This window comes from Canis lupus, chromosome 20 (assembly GCF_003254725.2).
Source record: "Canis lupus dingo isolate Sandy chromosome 20, ASM325472v2, whole genome shotgun sequence".
NCBI classification, from domain to species: Eukaryota; Metazoa; Chordata; class Mammalia; order Carnivora; family Canidae; genus Canis; species Canis lupus.
The window spans coordinates 32,870,228-32,889,446 of record NC_064262.1 but is presented as its reverse complement, the minus strand read 5'-3'; the positions used below and the strand labels follow the sequence as shown (position 1 = coordinate 32,889,446).

Genomic DNA, 19,219 nt, shown 5'->3' with positions numbered 1-19,219 from the left:
GTAAATGGCTAATTATATAGAGTAGAGTATAATTATATAGAGTAGGAGTACTCTATATAGGAGTATGCCAAAGCAGAGATACGCAGTGTTAGTTACTACTTTTTATTCTGGAATACAGTCTGTCTAGGTGTATTCATTAAACTTTATGCCCAAATAGTTCACCCAACATATACCAACATATAAAAATAGCAGAAATATGGGTTTATGGAAATTGCTCTTTTTTTGTCCTTGAAAATCAGTTTTAACCTGATTTGGTCAGAAATTTTGCAATAATTACTTGTTAGCATTTTTCCTTTTATTAAGAATTAATGTTATAATAAACTGTAGATATCATTGCTAAGTAGCAAAAAAATACATCTATATCTTTTGACATTAATGTGCATATTTTTTCTTAGTGTACTAACTAAACTATTGGAAAAAAATTTTACATTTTTGCGTTCCATTTGGATAAAGACTGAAAGCTTGCCTAAAACTGAAGTTCTCTGCTAGATTCCTTTTTCAGAAGTAAAATTGGTTAATCATCAACCTCAGTAATACCAAGAATTATTTCAGAAATAATGTCCTTGACAATTTAAGACTAACTTTTAAAAATAATGCCACTTCTCTGAATTCTAGTTAGCATATTAATAAAAATATACTTTCTGAACTTAATCAGGATTGATGCTATTAACATCATTAAGTTAATACATAAGGCTTGGTAGTATTGAGGATATGGGTAAATGTTACAGCAATCTAATGGTATCATCTTTTGGGGAAGTGGTGAACAATGCCATGGTTCTATGTTTCACACTTGGAAAGAACCCTTTATTGAAGGAATTTCTTCTAATACTCTCAAGTTCTAAGTATTTTTTCTGTGGTTTGTAATTAAAACATCATTATTTACCAATTATTCTTTTTTTTAAACTTAATTGTATCTTCTCTCTCTCTTTCTCTTTCTTTTTTCTTTCTTTCCTTTCTCTCCTCCTTTCCTTTCCTTTCCTTTCCTTTCCTTTCCTTTCCTTTCCTTTCCTTTCCTTTCCTTTCCTTTCCTTTCCTTCCTTTCCTTTCATTTTTCCTTCCCTTTTCCCTTCCCTTTTCCCTTCCCTTTTCCCTTCCCTTCCGCAAACCTATTTTCATTGCCTCTGGCCATTGGACAAAGTGTTCCATTTCATGTCCTATCTCTCCCGACACCTCCACATACAACTCCCATTTTGAAGATGGCTACTTCTAAATAGATTGTGACTTGTTGACTATTTAACAATGAATTTTAAAGGGGAAAAGTGTATATCTCTTGATTTAGAAGGTATTATTTCTGAATTAAGAAAGCGCTGTATTGCTTTTGTGCTGTCTTCGTGATTTGGTTTATCAAGGAATGTTTTCATGAGTAGTACTTGTTCCACAACCCTGCTTATGAATCTCAGACTGGTCAGCAAAAAATAATACCATTTACAAATTCTAGATGTGAGAAATATTTTGAAAATGAAAGGAACTAATTGAGCTAAAAATAATTTTTATTTTGTATATTTCAGTAAACAGACATTTCAGGGACTTGGTTTGGCTTTAATGTCTTTTAAAATTGTTTTGTGTGACTATTGGTACTTGTGTCATTTGTTTCTAGGTTGCTGCTAACACTCCAAGTATGTACTCTCAGGAACTATTCCAGCTTTCTCAGTATCTACAGGTAAAAGTAAATCTTGAAAATTCTTAGTTTTTAAAAGTAGAATTAACTTAGATTTGATTTTACTAGTTCACAGATATAGACTAAAGAAATATTAATTGGATACAAGTACAGAAGAAATATCCTTCAAAGTTTAAAAAAAGATTAAAACTAGGTCTTGTGAAGAAAGGATAAAAAGAATCAGGATTATTAAGTCTAGAAAAGATAGGATTCTATACAATAGAAGTTTTTTTTTTCCACTCAAATATGAGGAAATTTCAAAATAGTTCTTTATTTATAGATGACTTTTAAATAAAATTAAACCTGGAGAGATTTTGGTTGCTTTGTATAATATTAATAGCAAGTAATTATATAGCACTTATTATATGCGAGACTCTAGTCTAGTCCTTTATCTCTATTCATTTCATCTTCAGAACAATCCTGTAAGGTACATATCTGGTAGAGGTAGGATTTGAACCAGATAGTCAGACCTCAGAGTCTCTGCCCTTAGTCACTGTGCTGTGCTGCTGGACCTGTAGAAAGATATCTTGATAAGGCAGATTCATAGACGAAGTTAATACCATATTTAAAGAGCCATAGAAATCTCCAAAAAGAAAATAAGTGGGTTTTTTGTTCGTTTTCTCTTCATTTTGGGAGATTTGGGTTGGATAATGGTTATTCTTCTGGTGAGGAACCATGGTGAAGAAAAACCCTAGATCAGGAATTTAGAGATTAAACTTTTTATCTTCGCTCTGCTAGTGAGTTCTGTAACTTTGGGTAATCATTTTCTATGTAGGTTTTCAGTTGCTTTTTAAGAATGTTAGGACCAAACCAGTGATCCTGGTTCCTTCGTTCTTTTATAGGAATCAATCCCTAAGAGCAGTTCCCCCTCAGTTAAGAATGTGCAAGTTTGAAAATTGTCAGAGCATTAATCACATCTTACCCTAATGGTGCATAGAAAAGCCATTTTACATAATTGCAGTTTAGTAGAATGTCTATTAATAGACTCTAGCAAGAATTCCCTGGACTTGGTCTAGGGACCAAGTCTGACCTTAACCTCTGACCTACTGTGAGCCTCATTTTCTTCATCTGTGATGTCGGCATAATAGCATGTATCTTACAGAATTGTCAAGAATAAATGAATCAATATATGTAATGCACTTAGAATAGCAACTGTCACATAGAATGTATGCCATACATGTTAGCAGTTATTTACCACTCAGTAAAGGAAGGCACATTAGCTGACCTAGATCTCTTATTTTCAGAGGTAGAAGAAAACTTTGAGATTAATCCAATCTAGCCTCCATTTCTCATATGCGAAATATGGGACTCATATGATTAAAATTATTTCCCAAAACTACATGCTAAATAGTTACTAGTCATCATGGACTATGAATCTAATGCCATGGCTCACTCCAGTACTTTTTGCAATTTTGTCAGTTCCTTGAATATTCATAGTGGGCATAATCTTTCACTATTCATTTCTGATTCTTTATTTTTTTTTTCATTTCTGATTCTTTAGAGAAGATTATATTGTGCTGTCTTTTCTGTATACATCTTTTTGAATTGCTAAAGTTCTAATGTAAATTGTAAAACTTTTGAGTAAAAGCTGGAGTACATTTCATGCCATAGAACCAGAAGGCCATTCCTGGAAGTATGAGATTTCTGTTAGGATGTGGTTCATGGAATTATGAAACTCTAAGTGGAATTGAGTTCAAAAAGATGAAATTACACCATCTAGTGGAAGTAGTAATTGTTTGGTGGTTTTGTTTTTAAGTAAAGCTTTTTTGCAGCATTTAGTGTCATTTCCTGGATATTAGGAATATTTCAAGAGCTTAACATAGGGACGCCTGGGTAGCTCAGCGGTTGGGCGTCTACCTTTAGCTCAGGGCATGATCCCGGGATCCAGGATCAAGTCCTACATTGGGCTCCTTGCAGGAAGCCTGCTTCTCCCTCTGCCTGTGTCTCTGCCCCCGCCCCTCTCTTTTTCTCTCTCTCCATGTCTCTCATGAATAAATAATTTTTTTTTAAAAAAAAAAGCTTAAACTTGGCAACTAGTCTCTTTTAAGTGTAAGCTGTGTTTTATGGCTTTTGTTAGATTCCTTAATCTTGTACTTTTATTTTATTTTTTAAAAGATTTTATTTATTCATGAGAAACAGAGAGAGAGAGAGAGGCAGAGAGACACAGGCAGAGGAGAAGCAGGCTTCATGCAGGGAGCCTGATGTGGGACTCAATCCCGGGACCCCAGGATCACGCACTGGGTGGAAGTCAGGCACTAAAACCCCTGAGCCACCCAGGCATCCCTAATCTGTACTGTTAGAGTTATATTTTAAAATGGTACCTGTAACTCTAATTAGATCAGATCATTGATTAATCATTGGTTATCAAGGATGTGTAGAAAAATAAATGCATGCTTTAAATCTCAAGTACTGTATGAAGCATATCTTTTTTTGTTGAGATGGCTCCAGAGATGGGGTAGTACGTGTTTTTCTTTGGCTAATGACAGGAATAGAAGAAAGTGAAATTTAAAAATGTGCCATAGGGATCCCTGGGTGGCGCAGCGGTTTGGCGCCTGCCTTTGGCCCAGGGCGCGATCCTGGAGACCCGGGATCGAATCCCACGTCGGGCTTCCGGTGCATGGAGCCTGCTTCTCCCTCTGCCTGTGTCTCTGCCTCTCTCTCTCTCTCACTGTGTGCCTATCATAAATAAATAAAAAATTAAAAAAAAATTTATAAAAATGTGCCATAACCACAGCTGAATGCTATGTGAGCATTTTCACCTTGCTCCTTCTAGTGAAGGAGACCCTCTTAATAGCTATCAAATGTTAACAGGAGACCTAGAGATAAGGCTTTGCTTGCCATTGTCCTCTGTAAAAATACCCTTTTGGAGCTGCCAAATAGTTATATAACTCCTTGACCCCCTTAATTACATGTGGACGCTTACTTATTTTTGGCATATTTGATCTGCTAAGTAGTATACGGTCACAAAGAATCAGAACACCTGGAAACGCAATAGATTGTGAAGCAGTCTCTCTTTAAATATGTGTGTGTGTGTGTGTGTGTGTGTGTGTGTGTGTGTATAACATTCTTAAAAGGAAAAATTAAAGACATTTATATTTTAGATGTCATATTTATGCAGCAAAGCCATTAAGAAGTATCTTCACTACCGACCAGATTGTTTAGCTTAGTTTGGAATGAGTTTGTTCTAAAAGATATGTATATATTCAAATATATATATATATACACATATATATATGTGTATATATATATGTAAAATGAGTTAAAAATTTGTTGGATTCTTGTAATCTGGATTTCCTTTTTTTTTTTAAACCCTTGTGAATTATAAGTAAAAAGAAAACAAAAACAGGGGACTGTTTTCTGTTAATAGGGGAAGGTGCAGCTCAGTACCTCTAATAGACCAAGAAATAAGGCTAAAATGATGTGGCTTATATATATTTTACAAGGTAGATTTATCAGGTTTGAAAGTAAGATACAAAGTGGGATGTAATATGAGAATATTTTCAGAATGTACTGAAATTTGATTTTTCTTCAAGGAATCATGCTAGTTTATTAGAATCTCTTTTGTGATTTGTGCTATTAGGAGGCCTTACATCGGGAACAGATGTTGGAACAGAAGTTAGCCACACTTCAGCGGCTACTAGCCATTACCCAAGAGGCTTCAGATACCAGTTGGCAGGTATTCCAATTGCGTTTATATTCAAGAAGCATTGAAGTGTAGTTTAATATCCCTTAGATGTTGATTAAAAGTGAAATTTTTTAGCAGGCAAAGTCATTTCCTAATGACCAAATATTAAAAATTTATCATTTTACAATGGTCAGTTTTATAATTTTATATCTTTTTTTTTTTTTGGCAATAGCAACCTTTTTGATATGTATAATTTTTAAATTACCCTGAGATTTTATTTATATTTAATTTTTCTTCAACAGGCTTTAATAGATGAAGATAGACTTTTATCACGGTTAGAAGTTATGGGAAACCAATTACAAGCATGCTCCAAAGTAGGTATTAATCTCAAATAAAGATCCATAAAGAAAAATGCATAAACTATGCATTAAAAACGCATAGTTTTTTATGTAGCTTCGTTTCTTTGACATTTTGAGTACATGCTAAAACATTTATATGTTTTCACCATTCTTTTAAATCTTTTGTCATTATAGGAAGTTTCAAACATACATGTAAAGAGAAAGAATTGTATATTGAATACCTGTATACAACTCTTTCTTTTTTTTCTATCATAGTTGATATTTGCTGGAGAAACTACATCATCTGTGCTCTAATTTCCCTCAATGTGGATTGTTAAACATTCTTCTAGCTGTCCTCCCATACCATAAATTGGTAGTTTGATCTAGAGATTTAATCTGATTTAGGTTCAACTCTTTTTTTACCAACAACTCTTTATGAAGAGTATTGTGTACTTTCACCAGAAGGCACCATGTCTAGTTGTCTTTCTTTTTGAGATGTTAGCAGTCTTTGATAATGCTTGCCTAAATCCATTATTAAGGTCGCAAAAATGATGTAGTTCTATTATTCCTTCATTTATTAGCTGGATTACTTCTATAAATACTTCTATTCCCCTTCATAAACCATTTTGTTACCCTGAAGTCACTTCTTTAGGAAAAGCAGGATAAGTGATTTTCTCCTTTTATTTACTGGATTTTAAAATAATGAATTGGTTCCTTCTCATCCATTAAAGAATGACCACGAAGTGTTTTTTTCTCCAAACTTAGATTTAAATATATTTCATATGTTTCAGCCTATTCCATTTGTTGTTCTTATTGATGCTCAAATTATCCCATCTTTGGTCAACGGGAACTTCTTCAGTTTGGTGCCTGAGTCCTTTTGGTAGAAGGACAGCAAACTTTGATAGCTTCCTGCTGTCATAAATGGCAAAGTTTTAAACTTTGTCTAAAACAAAGTGTTCCAGACTCATACATTTCCTGCCTGAGCTGGAGTCAGCTTTTTCCTCAGGGTACTCTTATTCCTTTTGGTTTAACCACTGTTTTAAAATGTGTGGCCCCTTTGAAAGTAAGAGATTATTTTTACCCACAAATGTATATGACAAATAGGAGACTTAATTAGTTTTGTACATATGAGATAAATTCTCAATTTCCTTTGACATCTTTTTTCTGTTAGAATGTAGAGTAATATATTTGTGAAGGCGCAATTTACAATGCAACTTTTGAATAGAGCTTCAGTTAATATAGGACCAACATCATTTGTATTTGGAGGTATCTCAATATAGAACTCCAAGAGCATCATAATGTGTTATTTTTTTCAAATGGTAAATACTTAAAAAATAACTTGGCTATAATTATAAATATCTTCTAATCCTAGAATCAAACAGAAGATAGTTTACGGAAGGAACTTATAGCATTACAGGAGGATAAACACAACTACGAGACGACAGCCAAAGAGTCCCTGAGGCGGGTTCTTCAGGAGAAAATTGAAGTGGTTAGAAAACTTTCAGAAGTTGAGGTATTTCATTTTAACAAATACAAAATGGTAGTGTGGCTTAAAATTGCTAATATTCTAGGACATTTTAAACTTGAGTTTTATATAGCTAGGAAATATTTTGTGTCTATCAAGTGGGTAGGGGTAGTATGCTCTTTTTGTTGTTAGGAATTTTCAATATAATCATGTGAGTTCTGGTGCTTGTGGTCCCTACTCAGTGACTGAGCAAATAAAAGCCTCATCAGGGAGTTTTACTATGTGCATTCTGCTTAGGAGTCAGCCTCTCACACAGTGGACCATGATTTGTGCCAGGGAATTGATCTCCTGTCACCTAGTTTTGCTTTTCTACTCTACTAATTCCACACCTGCGGAAGGTGGAGAACCTTACCACTGTTCTTATTTACCCATCCTCTAGAGAAGAACTCTGACTTACAGGGAAAATATTTCTTAGGTCCTTTCTAGGTCTTTTAGGAACAATCAAAATGTGATTTTCGTTACTTTAAAAAGAACCTAATTGATGATGTAGGTCATTCCTTTGGAACCACTGCGAAATTACCCAGAAGTTATTTGTTACTGGGTTTAGTTAAAATGCCCATTGTAAATTGAATAGTAAAAATACTATATATAATATATAGTATATACTGTAGAACATGGTATAGTAATATAATACAGTAATAGTTTCTATAATAGCCTCATCCCATAGCAACTAATTCACTGTTGTGTCATTAGTTTGACATACAAGGAAAGAAAGTTACTAGATGTTTTCTAATTTTATTAAGTTAATTATGCATATTATTAAACTTGTTTTCAAGAATTAATAAGCTTAAAATATTTTCAAGTATAAAAGTCATACCCAGTGGCCCTTTAAAAGAGTAGTTATGTAAAAGTAACATCCTTTCCTCCCCTGACCGTTTTTTTTCTGTTGTTTTGTTTTTAAATTTTTTTGTTGTATTTTCTGTTTTAGCATGTACCTAAAGTAAAGTAAAATTCTTATGTTGTTTACCTCATATAAAGTCCAGGACAGATGTTAATTTAGAGCAGCTCATAGAATTATACTTTTTATAAGTTGAATTTAGAATGTGCATTTATTCTAAATCCATTATCTGTAAATTTGAATTACAGCGAAGTCTGAGTAATACTGAAGATGAATGTACCCATCTGAAAGAAATGAATGAACGGACTCAGGAAGAGTTAAGAGAATTAGCCAATAAATATAATGGAGCAGTTAATGAGATTAAAGATTTATCTGATAAATTAAAGGTATGTAGTTACTCAACCTGAAAGTATGTTAATTGTTCCTAACACACTGGATAGATTAAGAGGTTAGGTATTGCTGAACAGTTGTTGATGTTATATTTGGTAATGGTTGAATTTGTAGTAAAAATAAGGTGCCATTTAGCCCACACCCCGCTGCCACAGATCATTGAAAGTCTGTAAAAGCTGACATATTTCTTCTGGATGGAAATAAATACTACTTCACAACAGGCATCTTTTAATATGGAGTAGATGTATATCAGCAAACCCCAGGATATTTAGACTTATTAAAAACTTGAACCTCCTTATCCTTGGACAGCCCCAAAGGCAGAGAGCCCAACTATGTTAGTGCTGTAACAAGCCTAGAAGTAATATTGGAGTGATTTGTATGACTCTGGTAGCCTCCAGGGAGCTTCAGCTGCAGCTCTCTATAGCTTTTGGACGTTTAGGATAAGGACAGATGAGACCATAGGTGATGTCAGGTTGGTCCTTTAAAATGTAATAACTGAGTTTGTGAAGACCCATCTTTAAATTATTCAAACTATGGATTGAGTGGCTAAAAGCTGCATGTTTGTTAGAGAAGACCAGGACATACCTCCCCTCTATGTGATTGGTAAACCTGTAATAAAGATTGGTCTTATTAAAAGGAGGTCATTTAGAAAAGTGCTTGTGATCATCATTCCTTCAACTAAAGACAGTTTTGTTTAAAATTTCAAAGTATGTTATGTTTTGGAACTTACAAACCAATTTAAACAATAGTAATTTCAGGGGAAAACCTTATGTATTTCCCCCTTGAAAACTGTGGAGGTTTTCTTTTTGATCCTCTTATCTCTATGTATTAGGTAGGCAAATTTGCCTGCTACGTGTTTTTCTTTCCTAGGTGATAGGGAAGCATGACCTCAATGCAGACCACTTTTGACATTATTTTGACATTTACAAATATGTGCTATAATACTGAATATTCTCCTTAAAGGTTGTGGTGAATAAAAGCAGTCCTGCTTGAGGCCTCTTAAGGCAAGTTCAGACTAATGAAAGTACGGAAATTTTTTTCTTTCTCGACAGGTAGCAGAGGGAAAACAAGAAGAAATCCAACAGAAGGGACAAGCTGAGAAAAAAGAATTACAACATAAAATAGATGAAATGGAAGAAAAAGAACAGGAGCTCCAGGCAAAAATAGAAGCTTTGCAAGCTGATAATGACTTCACCAATGAAAGGCTAACAGCTTTACAAGGTAAGTTAGCTAATCTAGAAATTGATTTGATTTGATTTTTTCTTTTTATCTGTGAAATATCTTTTTCTTGGACTTTTATTTACAGTACGGTTAGAACATCTTCAGGAGAAAACTCTTAAAGAATGCAGCAGTTTAGGTAGGTGTGTTATCAAATTTCTTATTTAAAGCTGAATTTTATCATTGAAACTTTTTCGTTTACTCTCATGGGGAACTTATTTTAAGAGGGATATTTTATGTATTCGGTATAAAGTATCTGTACTCTTTCAGAAAATTGCCCTTAAAAATATACTTGATTGCCACAAGTGGGCACCATTGTTTAGTCCTTGAGATAGATGAAATTTCTGCATCTGAGGCGCTCTCCTTAGGGATATTTCAATAAGAAAAATACATGCACAGCAGGACCTTTTTCTTTTGAGATTCATTGGAAAGCTACTAGACAGTTGTAGCTTTTTCTCTGAGTTGATAGAAAATGGCCAGGTGAACCCTTACTGTAAAAATAAATTTAAAGTATGCTATGCTATCTTAATGTAAGTAGGAATACAAAAATGCCATGGTTACCCTTGAGACCAGTTTTTAAGTGACACTTTTTTTATCAGGCAATGACACATTGTCTTAATCCTAGGGATACAAGTTGATGACTTCTTACCTAAAATAAATGGGAGCACAGAAAAAGGTAGTGTAAAAAACTTAAATGTTCTTCTTTCATGATATCCTTTTACTATTTAAGCAGGATAGAGAGATCAGTGTTTTAAGGTTTTAAGTGTTGGGAACAAAAAGCATGCAGTTCACAGACCACTGGATCCCAGCTTTTTTAAAAAGCTTCTCTAATTTTGTCATTCTTAATGCTATGATTTTTGGTTAGATATCCCTTGTTATATGGAGATTTTAATTATTCAAATAACAGGAAAAAGATAAAGTTCAACATTGTTGATATAGCATAATATAGCTTTTTCCCCCAGTGTATTTTTCAAAGAATTCTACTACTCTTTTCTTCCATCAAGTACTGTTTCCTGGAGATATTGGGCCTCCATTTTTAATGTTTGTGTCCTGCCCCATCGCTGGCCAAGAGTTTACTTTAACAGTCCATTGAACTCTTGGATATGTCATAGAAACTTTCTTTATACTGTACATCTGTTTCTTTAATCAGAGAAAACAGGTTCAGTCATTTCTGCTACCTGAAAAATCATTTATTAGTTAATGATTAGTTCGCTGTGACCCTTCTTTCTGGATGGCTTGCATTATCTTTGCCAAAAATGTATAGCTACTATTGGCTTTCCTGTTATTGCATGGGGGTACTTTTTACCCAGTGGCTTGTACGTTCCTTCAGTTGTGAAGATCCCCATTTCATCCTTCCCCATTTTTATCCATCCAACATTAATTGAGCACCAACTATGTGCCACATCTTGCATTAGGTGCTTGAAGTACAGAATGAATAAAATTATTTTCTGTATTTACAAATCTGTGACCCTCTCCTCTTAGTTTCTATACAGAAGTTAGTGGAAGATATCAAGGTCAATACTCAGAGCTTCTTACTAAATTTTTTTTCATGTATCAGGGGATATCTTTATAGTTTTTGGGCAGCTGCCAACTCTGATAAAGTTAGGAGGTGCTTTTTTGTTGTTGTTCTTGTTTTTGTTTGTTTGGTTTTTAATTAGAAACTGGCAAGATAGGTTCAAGTTACATATATATATATATATATATATATATATAAAATGAGGTGTAAGCTCAAGACTTAATATTACATATATTCTATAACAAATCTTGAAACTCTAAATTAAAAGTTGTCATTAATCATGGTTATTTGTTCTATGTGTGTTTTATAAAATAAAACATCTACATTTTAGAATTCCAGTTTGAATTTCAATTTGAGAATTTTTAAAGGTGTAGTTTATATTCATTATTAAAATTATTAATTTCTATCTATTAATTATATTTAGCAAACATGTAAAATGACTTAATCCTCATTTTCTAAAAGCTTGGCATTGTTAAATGAATTTTTATTTTTTGTTGCCATTATTTGCTTTTTTTTTTCTTCTCTTTTTGGCATCAGCACTTTTTATTCCAATTCATCACCATTTTGATTTGAGCATGTATTTATTAATGTCAGTGTTAACTTAGGCTGAGAACATGTTCTTCCTGCAGTTAAGAGAATCCCTTTATATACACTAAATCATCTTTATACTATACTACTTTGTGTTATCAGATTATTGCTAAAAATTTGCCAATTCTAACTGATTTAGATGAGAATAGTTGTAGATAATTACTTTGATTTAAAACTGAAAAGATATTTGGATACTTTAGGGTACTTCTTACCATGATATTTTTTCCCTTCTGGTGTGTTTGGTTTTTTAATGGTAATAAATTGAGTGGAGTGAGAATAACCAACAGTATATCTTTAATGAAATGGAATAGTAAATATCTTGAAATGCACAAAAGCTTCATTATACCAGATTTAAGTACACGGTGGATTTTGGAATAAGATGAATCTGTTGAGAATCATTTGTTATATAAAAACCAATTATCAAGCATTCCAATATTACGAAAGTTCATAGCCATAATATGCTATCAGATATGATTATTTTTTTTTAGGTGGAACTGACCCAATCTCATAAGAGATAGGACTTTAATTAAAATTACTCTTTAAATAGTAGAGAGAAGACCAAGTATAGTTATAAGAGAATATTTTTAAAATATCTGGAGATGTTAAGATTAATGCTATTTCTCTAGTAAACTCTTATTTTTGAAATTACTTAAATCTAAAGTAGCTGCTATGATAAGCACAGGTTTTATACTATAAATTTTTTGTATCTTATCTGATAAGCATAATTAGAACGTATTGTCTAATAGAAATATTAGGAGAGCCACATAGATAATTTAAAATTTTCTGGTAACCACATTAAAACTATAAAAAGAAACAGGTAAGGGCACCTGGGTGGCTCAGTAGGTTAAGCATCTGCCTTTGGCTCACGTCTTGATGCTGGGGTCCTGGGATCGAGCCCCATGACAGGCTCCCTGCTTAGCAGGGAGTCTGCTTCTTCCGCTTTCTCCACCCACCCCCTTGCTCATGCTCTGTCTCGCTCTGCTCTCTCTCTAAAGTAAGTAAATAAAATTTTCTTAAAAGAAACAATAATTTATTTTTAATAATGTTTAATAATATATTTATTTTAACCCACAATATCCAAAATATTATTTCAACATGTAATCAATATTAAAAGATTAAATGAAGTATTTCATATTCTTTCTTCCCTAGTAAGTCTTTGAAACCAGTATGTATTTATTTTACACTTACAACACATCTCAATTCAAACTAGCCATGTTTTCAGGGCTCGGCAGTCACATTTCTACTGAGCATGTGTATTGGACAACATAGGTAGTATAGATAAACAAAATTTATTAGGAAACTTGTATATAAATATAACACATTTTAAGTACCACAGTTCTTTCTTTTGTTTCTGTATCTGTCTTTTCTTTATACTTCCACAGCCCTATTTGGGATCTTTGACATGCCCCCCACCTTCTCTCACCTTAAGTATCTGATTCTTTTTGCATTATCAGTGACATCTTTTATAGTTTTGGCAAAGTGAATTCCCAAGGGGCTAATTCAAGTAATGAAATATTAAAAGTGTCATGATCCAAATCCTTTTTATATACTATCTGAAAGACTTTTCTTTCATATATCTTAGAAAATGCCTTTGTAGGGCAGCCCCAATGGCCCAGCAGTTTGGTGCTGCCTTCAGCCTGGGTTATGATCCTGGAGACACGGGATCAAGTCCCATGTCAGGCTCCCTGCATGGAGCCTGCTTTCTCCCTCTGCTTTTGTCTCTGCCTCTCTCTCTCTCTCTCTCTCTCTCTTTCTCTCTCTCTCTCTCTGTCATGAATAAATAAATAAAATCTTAAAAAATAAAGAAGAAAATGCCTTTGTAGAAGTCATATATATTTTTATATAAATCTTGCATTTTACCTAAACTAGTATGATAAATATTTTAATCTAGAGTCCAGATATTAAAATTAGACTATATAAAAGGGTGATTTAGGGCTTTGTGAGTCATGGTGGGATCACTACTTTAATAAATGTCTTCTAAAGTCCTGTGATGATAGTCTGAAATTTTGTTTCAAATAAGTTCTGTGAAGTTAAAACAGAACTTTAGGTTAAAATTTGATTTTAAATGAGTTTTCTTATTTAAACATGATATTGTTTAGTTGGACTTCTGAAAATGTTATCATAGCTTAGGTAGGATTATTTAACTGAGGGCTCCTGTTTTAGATTTCTTAGTTCCAATCAGCAAATACTATATGAGAATTTTATTTTTTTTAAATTTCTGTTGCTGCTAGCCTTTTTCTCTTTTTGGGGCTATATGGTATCTCTATGTAGTGTAACTATATAACTATACAATTATATACAGCTCTACACACATGTATTACATATATATGTATGTATTTTATATGTATAATTGTGTTATGTATTATATATATATAATTGTTGACTGGAGATTCTGTACACCATGTATATAGATAAAGGATAATGACAGATTTCAGTAGGAAGGTAAAGGAGATGGCTGTTAGTAAGGTTGTCAAAAGATTTGTGAAGTGATCAGAGTAGGAGATGCCTGCCTCAAAAAAAGTTGAGATGATGAGAAATGAGGTGGGTAGAAATGAGGAGAAAAGGGAAGAGGTTTCATGGTCTGAGTGGTACTAACTCAGGTCCTCTTTAAGAGGTTTTAGTGCTTTCACACCTTCCAGATAGTCATCATCTTGGGATTTATTTTTAACATTTGAACTTCCAAAGTCTATTCAGTGGTTCTGAAAGATCCAGAGATATAATTGAAGGATGTTACCCAGATTCAGAAGTTAACTCTTTAAATCAATGTAAATAGAGATTATTGTAAGAAAAGGGCTAACACTTTTCTTAAACTCCTGTTAGGTTTTGATTCTCTCCACTCATTAAAACAAAACAAAACAAATTCTGTTTGACCTGAGCAAAAGCATTTTTCAGCCTCTTATTCTAAAATGTGTAGGCATTGACTTTAATCATTTGGGCAGAGATGAACAATATAATATTTTGAGAGTATATAAAGTACAGTTTAAATGACTTAAAGGGAAAGGTTATTTGTGAAATGAAAGTGTAAAAATTTAAATGTTACATCAGTGCCTTAAATTTTAAGACACATTGTTTTATGGTATTCTTAAAATATTTATCTTTTGCCTCTTAACTAAGAAGAATAGCTTTGAAGAGGGACTGTTAGAAACCAGTTATTTGAAAATTAATTCAGTAAGAACATATAATAAAATTTAAAAATGCTTTACAAGTATTAAGCTGTCATGGAGGAAGGTGTATTTTAGAAGTGGGAGAAGCTTTTTAAAGCAATATGTGTCTGGTTTTCTTGAGCTCTTTGAATAGAAACTGCACCTTTAAAAGCTAACCATTCAGGGTACAGATCATTGATTATGTAATTACAGTTTTCAGTATTTAGCTTATTTTAACTCCAAAATATGTCTGCTATTAATATTAAAAATATATTAAACTTTTATGAATCTCATTCAGCATTACTTATGTTAATACATTTCAGTTTTCCTACCTTTGCTGTTGGTTTTCAAAAACAGCAACAAACTATATCCTTAAAGGTGTTTCTTTCTTTATTAGAGCACTTGCTTTCAAAGAGTGGCGGGGACTGCACTTTTATTCATCAATTCATAGAATGCCAGAGTGAGTACAGAGTATTTTTCACATTGATTTTAATGAAGTTAGGGGCAAAAATTGAAAAATGAGAGGAAAAAATGAAGATCTCAATGTGTTTGTTATGATAGAAGTACACAGAGGGCCATCTTCAGACAGCAGCAATACTTTTCATACTGTTTAGGCTTCTCTCTTTTGAGAAAATTGTTTTTGTGGCATTTGCCTTCAAAGATGGATTTCATATTGCCCACAAAAAAAGAGGAGGTTTCAAGTTTTTAAATAAAAATTGTTGTTGAGTAGGAAATAAAATAGAATGTCAAGCACCTAAACTTTCTGTGTGGATACTTAAGAGGTAGTAATCAAGTTAGCCTGTTTTATTAAAGTTCTAGTTCTATCACAGATTTGGATTTGAAGTTCTTAAATAAATTTCTTAAATGATTAAATGAAGCCATGCAAACAGTGATTTAGTTTGGGCACTCAAATCTGAAGATGGCCCTTAGGGTAACAGGACCTTTCTAGGGAAGGAGTAGCAATAAATTGTCCTATAGTCTAACATCCATGGCATACCCTTGGGAAGGCTATCTTTAATAATAAAGATGGATAGGTTGGCTTTTGAGGTGATTTGGACCTCTGCTGAATTCTGAGTGAAAGTGTAATGAATTCCCTCTTACTTGAAAATCACATGGCTGCTTGAATCATGAGGTTGTGATATTCTTTTGGTCTAGTGATAATTAAAGGTCACTATGTGTAATAAAGATTTATTACAATATCTATACTTTTTCCTACCAGACATAGAATACACTTTGTTGAGCATTTTTCTCTTCCTTTTCAATTTCTTTTTGAAATGAGTGACTCCCCATGTTTTTATCTCATGAGTACATCTTGTGGACCTGCAAATATATGTGGTTCTTCTCTTTCCTCCCCACCCCCACACAATCTCAGGAGTCCTTGAGGGTTGAAGGGTCACACCTGGTAATTATAGCAGACAAATCAGTAGATGAAATGTTACACTCCTTAGGAATGCCTTAAGGAAACCTGGAATTTCATTTGATTGTTGTAGAAGAGCTTCTGTTTTTGTCCATTTTGGAGACTATGATATTGAATGTCAGTTTAATATTATTTTGAGGAAAATTATTTAATAAATATGGCATATTTATTTATCTTTTAAAAAGTTTACATAAAGCAAAGATTAGTCCATGTTTTTGTTATCTTCTGATTACTAAATTTCACTTTTATGGGAAATTGGCACAGGGGTTTGGGGCAAAATAATTGATACCCACTGAAACCAACTAAAAGAGAATATAGAGTCTAAAATATAAATCTTTAGGAGAGGATTTTATACTTAGTTTTATTACATGTGACCATTTTTTAATGTTACTTTTATTTTAAATTTTTGTGACTTGTATGTTGACCCGAAGAAAACTATCAAAAAAAGAGACTGTTTTACAATTTGTAAAAATCATTTAAAATATTATTATAAAATGTGTAAAATATTTAGCTGTAGTTGTAACAGAATGATGTGTGTTTTACACTAAGATAAAGATGTTTAAAGATTTTTATTGTGTCATAGTTAATGAGAGGCAAATGGACCAGTAAACATTCAGAGATAGAGCAGAAGTTACATAAATTACAGCAATCTCCTCAATGGGCATATTAGATAATAAAATTATGTTTATAGGGGCTATGTAATAGCATGAGAAAAATGTTAAATGTGGTACAAAGGGAAAATGAATATAAAATCCTTTTCTTGTGGACAAAGAATGAACCGAAGAACAAAATAAAATGTAAGTATTCCTAGATGTCTGAATTCTTTGGGTCCCTAAGTGCAAACAGTGGAAGTTTGGACTGTAAATTCATGTGGCTAGAGATGGAGCCCATTATCTGAATCTGTTCGGTTACTGAATTTTGGTGACAAGCAGCAAGAGTTTGGTTAATCAAGGTACCAGTCATATCTCTGAAATTTCCAAATCTGTTGGCTCCTTATATTTGGACTGCCAGAATTGGCATATTAAAAGTTAACCCTGGTTTGATTTGTCGTCAGAAGGGATATTTTCATTATTTTATAACAAGTGCCTATATAGAAATTGTTTTGTTTAATAAGTATTATGGCAAGCAAGGTAAATTCAGCAAATATCTTACTCAAGTGAACTTTTTAAAAAATTTTGGATTATTTTTTTTTATAATCTCACACAAACTTTTTTGCCACTATTTTCAGTGATAGCCATCTTGAATTGATTTATGATCTTGAACAAAGTTTATATTCTGTGAGCAGCGATACTTCATATTCTTATTACCAGTCTTTTGGGGGGGGTTAAGGATTTTTTAATTTTTTTTTAAAGAGTTTATTTATTTACTCATGACAGAGAGAGAGAGAGAGAGGGAGAGGCAGAGACACAGGCAGAGGGAGAAGCAGGCTCCATGCAGGGAACCCAACATGGGACTTGATCCCAGGTCTCCAGGATCACAACCTGGGCTGAAGGTGGCGCTAAACCGCTGGGCCACCGGGGCTGCCCAAGGATTTTTTAAAGTAATTTCTGCATCCAGCATGGGTGGATCAAGAGTTATAGGCTCTTAAAACCTTGAGATCAAGAGTTATAGGCTCTACTGACTGGGCCAGCCAAGTAACCCTTATTTCCAGTCTTTTAAAAACAAGATATTAAGTACCTAGATTTCATTATCTACAGTGATTATTGTATAGTCCAAATTCACTTTGTGTTTTAAAAAGTAGAAAGCAGTGGTACTTGGGTGGCTCAGTAGTTAAGCACTCAACTCTTGATTTCAGCTCAGGTCAGGATCTCAGGGTTGTGAGATCGAGCCCCATGTTGGGCTCTGTGCTGGTGGAATCTGCTTGAGATTCTCTCTCTCCATCCCCCTCTGCCCTTCCCCCTCTTCTCCCTCTCTCCCTCTCTCTCTCTCTCTCTGGAAAAGGAAAAGGAAAAAAAAAATTAGAAAGCAAATAATTCACTTTTGTAGGATTCATCATGTCTATTTTTAATATATTAACAGATTTTTTCAGTTAATGTATATGAATCCATAAAGAGAATGATTTAGTTGTTGGCTGTCTCCATTTATAAGGTGATTTTGACGAAATTAAAGGAGTTAGAACACATTTCAATTTGTTTTCCTTTTATGGTAAAAGAGACTGTGTTTCTTTTAATTTTCTTTTAGGAAAACAACTTTTAATCCCAGGCAAAGAGATTGGATTTTGAACAGACTTAAGTATAGCCTTTTACATAATTCCAGAACTGTGAAATAAATTTTCTGTGTAAAAATATACCATATAAAAATCTAGAATTAACAGTAACTTTAATAAAACTTGCTAAAAGACTCTAGCAATATTTTCTCTTCAGGGATTTGGTATGAAGTTTGATTTAAGCAGAATTCCACATTCCAGTTGCCTGCAAATTTTAGTTACTCAAGGTTTACCATGTAAACTTAACAAATACTTTGAGTCTATTGTGTTCTGCTAAAGATGCTTTTGAGTTAACAAATTGTGCATCTCTAAATCTGTTTCATATATATCCCATGAACTTTCTCTCTTGATTGATTTATATGCTGAGTGCAAAGAATAAAGGGTAAAAGGTGGAGAATCTGAGGACATAGAGATTCACTCATGGGCATAGAATGAAAAACTCCTTTTTCCTACTGCTTCCTGCACTTTTAATTTCTTCAGTTGTTTAGGGGAGGGCAGAGGCATCACAGCTGGGTGCCAAAGAAACTTTTCTTCTGGGGTCTGTCCGCCTTGTACAGACTGTCTCCACCTCAAAGGTGGAGTGGCATATTTTGATAATTGAGTTAACAAGTGCCCTGAAATAAACTTCATGTATTTATATTCTTAATCTATGGTTACTATGAGACTTAATGATTTTTATTATTAAGCAAAAGTCTCATTCTCTTAATATTTCATATCTTATGTTTTTTTCCTGATTTAAAAAAAAATTGTCTCCCTGC

The 19,219-nt window shown here is 33.3% G+C and overlaps 1 protein-coding gene across 46 annotated transcripts in view; it reads left to right on the top strand.

Moving 5' to 3' along the window:
• LOC112665959 (sarcolemma associated protein) overlaps positions 1–19,219 on the top strand; it is a 145,551-nt gene that overhangs the window by 79,483 nt on the left and 46,849 nt on the right. For 14 of the 46 annotated variants that reach the window (XM_025456292.3, XM_025456286.3, XM_035703441.2 and 11 more), the window contains 9 exons: positions 1,598–1,660; positions 5,238–5,333; positions 5,585–5,656; positions 6,993–7,133; positions 8,232–8,369; positions 9,426–9,594; positions 9,680–9,730; positions 10,217–10,267; positions 15,236–15,298. In XM_025456292.3, the coding sequence (XP_025312077.2) occupies positions 1,598–1,660; positions 5,238–5,333; positions 5,585–5,656; positions 6,993–7,133; positions 8,232–8,369; positions 9,426–9,594; positions 9,680–9,730; positions 10,217–10,267; positions 15,236–15,298 (844 nt within the window). The remainder of the gene's footprint in view (positions 1–1,597; positions 1,661–5,237; positions 5,334–5,584; positions 5,657–6,992; positions 7,134–8,231; positions 8,370–9,425; positions 9,595–9,679; positions 9,731–10,216; positions 10,268–15,235; positions 15,299–19,219) is intronic. The other 32 variants (XM_035703451.2, XM_025456310.3, XM_025456309.3 and 29 more) reach the window with 7 other exon arrangements.